We start from the raw sequence: 11343 nt of genomic DNA on the forward strand, positions 1-11343 counted from the left end.
ATAACTCCAAATTGTGTTCCGTTTGCACGCACGCGTCCGTAGCGACGAGTCCTATGAGGATACTTTAAGAAAATGAATCTTACGTAACACGACACGATAGTCAACAAAAGTCAACACTTTGCCTCGAAGGGATTTTCGTAAATTCACATTTAAAAATCATAAAGATCGTAATAATTGGGGACAGGTCGTTACATTCGGACTCTGAACTTTTGATCAAAATGTTGGTACAATATTCTCCTTATCCTTCGTAATTTATTTTCAAGGTAAAAATCAGTAATAACGTTGTTGGATTTGTCACTCAACGAAGAGGAAGTCTCAAATGTACTTTTGAGACATCCTTGGAAAATTGGGCGAATTGTTACAATTCACGAAGAACCTAGCTTTGAGGCCAATGATGGAAATAGGGTAGTGAACAAGATCACAACACTGATCGATCACAATATGGTATGAGGATATGAATCAGAGAGTGAAAACATTTATATGTTGGCATTGAATGCTCTAACAAGAAAGGGATTTGGTGAATGTATAAATATGAAGTACCTTTTTTGGAGGACAACTTTTCCCGTTGAATACCACTATTCAGTTATACCCAACAGTCATATATTTTAGAATGAACTAATTAAATATATAATTATTTTTTTATTAATTAATGAATTAATTTCACTAGAATCATGCGTATATTAGTAAACCATAACAATACACCAATATTGTTACAGTGTACTTTCACACATGATTATACATACTGTAGAAATCATGTCACCATAATCATATTCCAACAGCAACATGCACTCCAAGAGCAGAACAAGCTTCCCCGCTACAGAGACTTGGTGTGTGTTGAATAATTAGAAGAGTTGAGGGTTAGGTTGATAAAAGAGCAGGTGAGATCGAGGGAGTGAGGGAGTAAGGGAGTGGGTAGGTGATTAATTTTTTTTTCTTTTTCCAAAAATCATGTTTGCATAATTAAACTTGCTTCCAAGCATACCGTTTTCATGATTGTGCTTCCTTCCAAAAACCAAACACTTAAATCTTACACTCAAAATTTTCTGATGAAACTTCCGGAGTTTTCTATATTTTGAAATTTTTTGTTTTCAAGCGGCGAAATTTCGAGACACTTTTCATTGGTGCGAGTTCGAGAATTTACTTTTGTGACTATTCGACTTTTGTGAGTTCTTATTCCGACAAAATCTCTTTAACTTAAACATACTTTATCTCGGAGTCTATCTCCGTAATTACTCGATTTTTTTTTTGAACAAACGATATTATCTACATTAAGGGGAAGGGTGAGCTTAACCTCACAATAGACAAACAATAATGTAATTTTGTCGGGATAAAAACTCACAAAAATCGAGTAGAGGTAGAAGTAAATTCTTAGACTCGCACAAATGAAAAGTATCTCGACACTTTGAAACTCAAAATATTAAAAAAATTCAGTGCGGTTTTTTCCAGAAGGTTCGCCCAAAATTTTTTAGCGTCGGATTTATGAGTTTGGTCTTTAGAAGGAAGTGTAATCATGCAAATCGGATGTTTGGAAGAAAGTAAGATTGGGAATATGGCTGGGCTCCTTTTTTTTTTTTGGCGAGGACAAGGGCTTATTTATTTCTATTTTGCTTAACAATGTGTTATATCCAACTTTGAAGCTTGTTTTAATTCCCCTCATTTGCTACTTATATCATCCTCCCTGAAAATACACTTGTTTTACATGTCCCACTCAAAACTTATGGTTGTCAAAAATTAGAATAAGGGTAGGCCAAAGTGGAAGAGAAGACAGGATTAACAGTCCTTTGTTTTTCATGGATCTCATTAAGACATTCTCTTTAATCTCGTTGAACTAAGTTCATGTGCGTAACAAACATAAGACTACACTAATAGGTAGTGCAGTCCAATAAAAATGAGTGATGTCAAGCAAAAGCACCTAATCAGGCTAATCTTTGTTTTGGTTATAAGATGAGTCAAAACTAGGCTGAGAGAAGCAAAAATATGTCAACGACAAGGAGACAGCTCTTATTTAAGTAGGTGGTTTTTCCAAATTACAATGCAGAGCCAGAGAAATATTATCTTTTCAAACATAAAAAGATGAAAGAGTAAAGCTACGTACATTCAGTGGCGGATTCAGGATTTTAAGATTGGGGGTCCCAAGATAAAAGTTCAAAAAAAATATATTAGACTAGTTTGGTTCCATAGCACTATTTTTTATTGAATTTGGTTCATTGAATAATCAAAATTAATCAACCACATCAAGTGGCCAAGTGGTAAGGGTGCGGATTTCGGTTCTTAAAATACAAAAAACAGGGAGGTCCCGGGTTCAAGGCTCCAAGCTAGTGAGTCTGCTTGACTATGGCCAGGAGAAAGCTGAAATGCCTCTGTGAGTCTTCTAAGCCCCTAGAAGGGGTGGATAACCGTGGCTTACCACTAGTTGTCCTGCTTTACAAATAATAATAATCAAGATTAATCTCAAAGGTAATAAAACCAGTGGATAACCGTGGCTTACCACTAGTTGTCCTGCTTTACAAATAATAATAATCAAGATTAATCTCAAAGGTAATAAAACCAACAAATTCTCCTCAGCAACATAACACATCAATTAATGACTTTACAAAGATGAAATTTGTTAACGTAAAATATATATTACAATTGGGAGTTGAGTCTAGATTTTAGGATTAAAAAACTTAAAAGAATTTGGAAGAAATAAAATTAGGTAGCTAGAGGTGGTGGAACGGCAAATGGTGTTAGAGGATGGGGTAACTTGAGTTTAAAGTTGGAGGCAAATAGCCTCTCCGCTGCACCTGCCCAAATTGTTGGAGAGTTCCGAAGATCAATCACAAGTGTTTCTCCGGACATCCGGAGGGTTCCGGGATCTCCTAGGTCCCTATATGGATCCGCCCATGCGTACATTTACCATATTTTTCATACCTAATTTATAACACTTCTCTAACAAAAGTATGGCCTATAACATATGTGGATTAGCAGTGATGTTGACTAAACTTGACAGAATCGACTAAACTTCGTAATGACATTAGTTCAACTTCGAAGATACAAGTCTGGAAAGGTAAAGAAATTACATGACATGTCCTATGCAGCTATACACCCAATCCCAGAACAGCTGAGTAGTGACAAAAGCAAAAAGCTTCCTCTCTTCCAAACTCACAACCCCAGACCCCAAAAGCTGCTCTTTTTTTGGTTCCCTCTCCCTCTCTGAGCTCTCTCCTCTGTTGCCCACATTACCAGAGTCTTCCTCTCAGTCACAAACACGCACGGACACCCAAAAGCGACTCACTTACCAGTCCAACACAATCCGAAAACCCAAAAGCTCTCCCTCTCTCTCTCTCTCTCTCGATCTCTCACCAGTCAATCATGGCTGAAAACGGGCACAAACTACAACAACAGCAGCCAGAAGAAGAAGAAGACACGAAGAAGCTATTGTGCTCCTACCTTGGCCTGAGCCTGGGCATTTTCCTGGCTTTAGCTCCCGACAACTTCCAGGAGCTCCAGACCCAAGTGGGCGAGCTCTCTGCCCGGCTGTGGCAGGCGGAAGAGCAAGTCAGGCTCATGACTTCCCGCCGGAAAGAGGACTCCAAAGCCAACGCCAGGGTCGTCGAGATCTTCGCCAGCCACCGCAACGCTTGGCAAGCCGAGGAGAAGCGGCTGCTACACCAGATCGACGCCGCCCATCAAGAAATTGGCCACCTCCATGCCAGGATTCTGGAGCTGGAGAAAACCCAGGACGATTCCAGCGCCAGGATTCGGGATTTGGAGAGGGAGGTTGGGGAGAGGGACGACATGATTGGCTTCATGGCCACCAGAGGCGGAGGAGGAGCTGATGCTGAGGCTGTTGACGCCGACCACCACTGTCACCGCCACCAAGGCAAGGAGGAAGTCAATGTCTACGACAATGCCGTCGCCTTCAGCTTCGACTCCCACTTGGTAGCCGATGCTTCCAAGCTCTGGCAGGTTTGCCTCCATTACTTGCACACATTGGGGCTTCGATTTCGTATGGATTAAGACTTTTAACAGTTTGATTATTATGTTGTTAATTTAGCACTTGCATGATCAAAGACAGCAGTTGAAACTCTTAAGCCATTATTATTAGGCTTTTTTTTTGCCATGACACTCGAACTCGATTTTAATCTCACTTTGTTCTTTACAACTCAAAAATCATAACTTTACTCTCTGAAACTCAAAATTCGCTTTACTTTGCCCTTCAAACTCGATTTTGATCCCTATTTGCCATCTGAAACTTAAAAATCATCTCTATAAAACTCAAAATTCGCTCCATATTACCTTAGATCTGTTAATTTCTTACGTGGGTTTGATTTCGGTGAGGAAGCTAATCAATTCCTTTTCTATTTTTTTCATCTCTTCAATTTCTTTTAAAGTTAATATTCTCTTGTTGAATGTTGACGCATAATGGAGATTTATAATTAAGTTTATTATACATGTGACATGGTTTTATTGGGGGTTAGGTCATACGTATGCTTTAGGAGGTGGCCTATTAGGAGAGAGTTCATGAGTCAAAGTGGAATGAATTTTGCATTTCAGGAAGTAAAATGATAACTTTTAAGTTACAGAGTAGAAATGGAGTTCCAGGGGTGTAGCTAAAAATAAGCCTTATTATTATTAGCATCTTATATTAGCAAACAAGTTACAATTTGGAGGTGCATTGTCTCCTTCATCACTACCAAACAAGTTGCAATTTGGAGTTGCATTGTCTCCATCATCACTTGCAAACAAATTGCAATTTTGGATTTGGAAGGCATGTGTTTGCTTATATGGAAAGGGAATCGTTATCCCGAAATTATGTAACTTGGCATCTCAATTTCACCCCTTTTTTGGCACTCATCGCTGTAGTAAAGTTCCAACACCAATATTCTCTGCAATGATTTGATCAACTGTTCTAGCTTTTTGGAAAAATGATCGAAAAAAGAGAAAAAAGCTTGTCCTTTTCTTTTCCCTCTTGTCTCCTCAAATTTGTTTCTTTGTTCTTACTTCCTGTTTTCTGAAGTGAAAGTTTTAACTTAAATTGTTTTTTAAGAGTTTCCATCTGAGCAATCAAACGTCAAACGCAATTGGAAACAATTAAAACACAATCCAGTGTCATCTTCTTTCACCGCGTTGCTGGTTTAGTTCTTTGAAGTTTTTCTCATTAAGGAACGTTAACCATTATGTTGGCGTATGTTCTCTTCTCCGAATTTATCAAATTGGAAAGGTATGTAGCTTGATTTTATCCTTTGTCCTCCTCATGCAGGATGTACAGTATGAATCCCTTGAACCGTTGTATCACATGAAGCATTTTGTGCCAAGGTATGTATTTGACAGCCTATCTGCTGATCAGTTCTGAGGCATCTAGTTAATGTTCTGCAGCTAATTAAAGATCAACGCGTCTTTATTTCCTAGGGAGTCACCTTGGAAGCTAGATGGTGAGTCGACCAGAATATCCTCGAAGCTAAAATTACTTGAACAGGAATTACTGAATTTGGAAACTATTGGGAAGAGTGATCTTTCCAAGGTACCTTCATCGATGAGGAAGCAGACCAAGAGGTATCAAGCTCTTGCGGGGAAGATAGACGATCTGTGCAGAAGAATGGTAGTGTTTTATGTTCCTTGTTTTACTTTTTCCATGCTATTTTACGTCTGCTAATAAGAATTAACGGAAGAATTAGTTAACCATAGACATCTTTTAGTTGATGTCACTTAGTTATCGCTGCACCCGGTTTGTAGGATGAACTAATTCTTCGTTGGGCAAGTACAAGTTCTGCAGTCGCCCCATATTCTACATCGTCTTTATATCTGTTTTGAATTGTGGCATTTTCATTACTTGTCTCCGGAGATACTTGACAGGCTACAATTTGGGTTGTGTTGCTCGCTAAATTTTCTTGTTTTTACAGCAAGGTAGTGATCCCTCCGAACCTACAATCAGTCCAGAGTTTCGTACACAAAGACAAACGGAGTTTTTACTCGAATCATTTAGACTTCAACAACGTGCAACGGAAACTGGACAGAAGCTGATGGCAGTACAAACGGAGATTGGGAAGAGTTCTTATGGGGACGAGCTGGGGAACCAGGCCAAACACAACACACGACGGTCTTTGGATTCGATCAGAAACAACTTGAAAGAAATACAAAGAAATTTGGAGATATGGCTGGCCCGAATCATCGGAGATCTTGAAGGTATTCTGGCTAGAGATGGCGCTTCTCGTGTAGGGGAATATTGTATCTCTAGATATCCTTTTGTTCAGTAGATCTGTGGATATGAACTTAAATATTTCTCCCAAATTGTTTTCACTTTTTGTAATTATCCTGGTTCCTGGTGCAAATGAAATCATTCCACTTTGTGTATGATAGCATCTGTATATTTCTTCTTGCATGCCCACGTCCAATGCGCCTCTACCACTATTACTGTTGCCACCAACCCTATCTACCACCATCATCTCCGCCGTCACCATCACATGGCCAAGACAGTGACACCATTGTTGTCGTCGTCATCGGCACCTAGCCATAACCATGAGCACCACCATCATTCTCGTCGCAACCGCCACCACCCAACAACCATCACTGTCGTCACTACTGTCGCCATCATGACCGCCACCACCTAACAACCATCACTGTCGTCACTACTGTCGCCATCATGACTGCCACCAGCTCCACTAGCATGAAAACCAATTACCATAATTCATTTATAGATGGATGAATCTAAATACGCATTATACTTTGTATTAGCTCCTTTATATTTATTTCGAGTTAGCTTAATAAAAAACTTAACAAATTCTAAAAAAATAAAAAAATAAAAAAACCTTCAATATTTGAAATTCCTTATTATAAATCACTCCATGATATCATTTTTGTAAAAAATTATAAAATACGAGATCTTTTAGCCTTCGGATTGTATAAAAACACGTCGAAATTGATAAAAGTGTAACGAACCGCCTATCTATTAATTTTAAACGACATTTGTTTTGATTTTTTTTTTTTTTTTTTTTGTATAGATAATATTTTCAAAATGATATACAATAGTAACAAGTCTGATCACTGACATTGAGTTTTGTGAATAAGTTACAAAGCGTTTTGAGGAGGAACTCCTCATCTTTAACAAAACATCATTCATAACATTGTCCATCTATCTATTTATTATTCATTGATTGAAAAATATTTGTTCTAATTAATTTTTTGCAAGATAAATTTTATAAAATTATATACAAAATTAACAATCTTCATTATAAATACGAAATTCTATTAATCTGTGATGAAACTTTGTGAAAATGGCTCTTCTTGTTCAATTTACCCAGTGGGAAATGTGGACCACTACCCTGTTTCCCAGTTTTCGTTAATTTCGAAACAGTTATTTATCAGTTGCATGGATGTTGACCCGTCAATCCTATCTTTCCTTTGGGAATCGACTAGTCCAACTACCTTTCAGTTCAACCTCTGTTATCTTTTTGGTAGCTGCGCAGCACTTGTTTACCGGGAACAGGATCTCCTTCGGATTTATTTTGTGGGATCCTAGGGATTTCTATATTGTAACCGTTTATTGTATATTTTGCGATCAATTTTTATCAAGTACTATTTGTGTTTAATTTTAAATAAAAAAGTCAAATGATTTCTGACCGCACGATACATGACGAATAACTAAGATATGAGGATCTCTAGGATCCCTACAATTTGAATCCAGATGGAATCCAAATCCTATCAACCGTGCTTAACATTATCCTCCGCGGATCACTTAGTACTACGGTCTACTGGTATTCCTCTTCATTTGTAAGTGAAAGGTCTTAGGTTCGATTCTCGTCAAAAACAAATTTGAATCACATTATTACTAGCACATTGTGAGACTTCCCTCTTTTAACGTAGATAATATTGTTTAAAGAAAAAAAATAAAAAACACTATTCTTCGTAAAGGATCGACCAAAAATACAAAATATCCTTTGGGCTGTGGAGAGTGAAACCTTTCATTTCTCCTTACCCTAAACCCTAAACACGTCATTTGTGGTATTTGTACGTATCAAATTGCGGTTTACACAAAAAAGTATGTAAGAGGGAAGGAATGACTCGTTATAAGGAAGGATCAGAGTAGTGTTACTTTTACCCGTGTTGCCAAGAAGGACAATGTCAGCTACTATTCGCTCTCAATAATTGCCCTGATCAACCCAACCTAAGCGCAATCATGATATTTTAGAACTTGGAAGCTACCTTCAGCCAGTTTAAAATATTGATGTAAGTATAGATGAAAATATCGATATGTAAATTTATGAAAACATCGGTTGTTTTTGACAAAAATGTGTTATCAAAATAGTATATAAACTCATCCAAATTTAGTCAAAATTAGAAGTAAATTTTCTCAAAAACAAAAAAAAATAAAAAAATTTTGCAATCAAACAGGTATATCAACTAATCTAACAAAATTTATCGTTTGACATAACGGCGTGGGTTCAAACCCTGTCGGTGGTTAATCTAACATCTAATCTAACAAATTTTATCATTTGACAAAAAAATAAAGCATTAGTAAAAGTAATGGACAAGTAAAAGCAATTTTTTTTTTGGTAAAAGTAAAAGCAATTTGGGCAACTAAAATTCACTAACACTGCAAACTCCTTCAAGCATTGTAAACCAACTATAAGTAAAACCATTCTACCGAAAGTATCTCGTAGATTTAACATTCACATACATTTAGATATAACAGAGTACCAGTACGAAAGAGTACAATGTTTATTTTGATTCAAACACCACCTTACGAAAGCATCAAGTAGAAGCTCCAGCTTCTTCAAGCAGCTGCTTCACCTTCGTGATGTAGTCGCCCATAGCTTCCTCCTTGGATTTCCCTGCCAAAATGAAAAATTATACGTTAGAATTATTCTAGAACATACGGAAAATTATACCTTAGAATTATGCTAGATTATACGACGAAGATTTACATATAATAGAAAACGATATGCTCAGAAGTATCACCTTCAACAGCCTTCCATGCATCCCACTTTGCTCTGTCCCTCATATTGAACATTCCTGGGCGGCCTGCAAGTCAGCCACAAAGAAACAACACGAAGGGAAAATTTAGAGGCAGTTGAGAATCTTATGAATGAAAAATTTGCATTGCAAGTGAGAGAACGAAAAATGGCGGATTCTCAAAATTTTTATGGGAGCATTGTCCTAACTGGTGGTCACTGCTCCAACGGTGGCTTGCTTGTATAGCCCATAGAGGATGAGCTTGTTCTCATTGGTTGTTGACTCTGGAAGGGTCTTGGCTTTCTCAGCATGTTCATCAAACTCTTCCTGCATGACACCCAAATCATCAAATGTCATACAAAACAAAAACTTTGATCGTTGTTCCGATTAAAAGCATATAGAACAAAGTCATAGAGAAACTTTATAAACACGGATGCTAAGAACGCCAAAAACTGTGGAACTTCAGTTGACTAACTAGTAACCATGTATCATTGACAAAAGAAATCGGAGGATGAGCAAATGAAAATAAACGTACGCATTCAACAAGTAAAGATTTTATCACCTAGAAGGTAGATATGCATTCCACATGTACACATTGTGTTCAACTTTACTGTCAATGTAATACTATCAAAACAATGAAATTCTCTCGTAATTGATTACAGTAGGAAGCAAATCATACATTCAGACTATCGTGAAGTGCAATTTATTGCCGCAAAAGCAAGCTTATAACTAGCCAAATCTATAACTGGATGTGTTTAACTGAACCAATACGCTTTACTTCCACGATAAATTTAGACAGTGTTCCAGATTTAGACAGGTATAACTAACTCACAATTCCGAAATCAATAAACATAAAAGGACCAGACCATATACCGAGCCTCTTTACTCTCTGGCCTTAAGTGTGTTCCAAAGTCGAAGCTGCATACATGTGACACTAAAACTTGCTCGGCTTCCTCAACCAATTTGGGATATGCAAACCCCATTCATTACAATAATTTTGAAAGTCATAGACATGTTAATGCAACACGAAGTATATGGAATTACGAATAATAACGTTATAGGTTTAATGTTTTAAAAGGTGAAGGCAAAGCCAAGGAGTTTCATGGATAGTCCCGCCTAGGTGAAAGCATTGAGGCGTGAGGCAAAGCCACATAGGAACTAAAGTTTTATATATATATATATATATATATATATATATCCATATATTATAATCAACAATAGAGTCGAAATCAAACATTATAGAACAACAATAAACAATCAAATAAAATATTTATTCAGGTGAGAAACCCTAACAAACAAAAAAAGAAGCCCCAGCCGACTCTTGAGGCGCCTCAGGCGCCTAGGCGCGCCTCGACCAAGCCAAGGCAAGTTTAAGCCTACTCCCGCTGGGCAGATGTGTTTTCCTCACCGCCCCACCTCGAAGGCCGCCCAGGCACGCCTCAAGGTTCGTTTTTTAAAACACTTATCAAATGATGGTTTTTGATAAATATCGTTTGGGAAGCTCGTAGGAAACTGGTAGATTGAACTTTAGATTTCAACCTGCTTATCACAAATCTTAGACACTGCCTTATTTCACATTCAGTTCAAGAAATCAAGCAAGCAGTAAGGAGGGAAAATAATCGAAAACCCTCATTAGACGGCGATCTGTACGTTAATAACATCCGGATTTGAACTAATTGGTGTCACCGTGATAAACACTAGTTAAAACTTACAAAAGCTCTGATCCACTATACCAGGATCAAAATCTTGATCCCAAAAACAAGTAAAATACATAAATTAAAGAGAACCCACAATAATTAACTATAATTCTGGCTGCTTTACCTTGAACAATTCATCAAATTCAAAACAAACAAAGTAGAACACAGATCTGAACTAATCACACTACTGAAACCCAAGAAAAGTAGCAAATTTAACGACAAATGGATGATCTTTCATTGATAATATGATATTGAATCGATGTTTATGGGGAAGGGAGAGAATGAGAGCATACCTTCAAACCCATTTGGTTGATCTGCGAGACGGATTCTGGTTCGCTTGGATAAACGTATGGAGTGTGAGTGGCGTGTGTGATGGGGAAGGAGGTGGTAAGCTGTAATATATAACATTCAGATTCTCCTTCGCGTTCTCCTACTATTTAATTAAGCGTAAAAGTAGATCAAAATTTTAAAATAAATCTGCAAATTGATACTAAGAGAATAAGCACGTCACTTAAGCAATGCAAATGGTCATTTAACACAGTGGTACAAAAATGTTAAGCTTTTACATAACGGTGTGGATTCAAATTTCATTAGTAATTAATCTAATAAAATTTATTTTTTAACAAAAAATAAAAAAGCAACACTTAAGCAATAATTTAATTATTAATAACTACATCATTTCATTTACAAAATTTAATTTAAAATTTTGATGTTC

General features: G+C 37.2%; 2 protein-coding genes across 2 annotated transcripts; one reads left to right on the forward strand and one right to left on the reverse strand.

Annotated features, from left to right (window-relative positions):
• Positions 1–3055: 3055 nt before the first annotated feature.
• Positions 3056–6333, forward strand: LOC137711403 (uncharacterized). Its single transcript, XM_068450638.2, has 4 exons — positions 3056–3948; positions 5243–5298; positions 5392–5581; positions 5883–6333. Exons 1-4 carry the CDS (start codon positions 3352–3354, stop codon positions 6234–6236), a joined length of 1197 nt encoding a protein of 398 aa, XP_068306739.2. The 5' UTR covers positions 3056–3351; the 3' UTR covers positions 6237–6333.
• A 2250-nt stretch (positions 6334–8583) lies between these two features.
• LOC137710405 (acyl-CoA-binding protein) lies at positions 8584–11079 on the reverse strand. The gene is made up of 4 exons (XM_068449414.2): positions 10922–11079; positions 9141–9258; positions 8938–9000; positions 8584–8810 (listed from the first exon to the last, which is right to left on the reverse strand). The coding sequence occupies exons 1-4, from the start codon at positions 10931–10933 to the stop codon at positions 8731–8733; spliced, it is 273 nt and encodes a 90-aa protein (XP_068305515.2). The 5' UTR covers positions 10934–11079; the 3' UTR covers positions 8584–8730.
• Between the last annotated feature and the right edge of the window lie 264 nt (positions 11080–11343).

The sequence above is a fragment of the Pyrus communis genome, chromosome 6, assembly GCF_041283825.1.
Source record: "Pyrus communis isolate YQ-2024b chromosome 6, ASM4128382v1, whole genome shotgun sequence".
Classification (NCBI taxonomy): domain Eukaryota; kingdom Viridiplantae; phylum Streptophyta; class Magnoliopsida; order Rosales; family Rosaceae; genus Pyrus; species Pyrus communis.

Coding starts and splice junctions, on each gene's coding strand:
- LOC137710405 (XM_068449414.2), bottom strand. Junction 9,001..9,140: donor CGTTGGAGCAGTGACCACCA/GTTAGGACAATG, acceptor GCTGACTTGCAG/GCCGCCCAGGAATGTTCAAT. Junction 8,811..8,937: donor TGCATGGAAGGCTGTTGAAG/GTGATACTTCTG, acceptor TCATTTTGGCAG/GGAAATCCAAGGAGGAAGCT.
- LOC137711403 (XM_068450638.2), top strand. CDS start 3,352: ATGGCTGAAAACGGGCACAAACTACAACAACAGCAGCCAGAAGAAGAA. Junction 5,299..5,391: donor ATGAAGCATTTTGTGCCAAG/GTATGTATTTGA, acceptor TTTATTTCCTAG/GGAGTCACCTTGGAAGCTAG. Junction 5,582..5,882: donor ACGATCTGTGCAGAAGAATG/GTAGTGTTTTAT, acceptor TTGTTTTTACAG/CAAGGTAGTGATCCCTCCGA.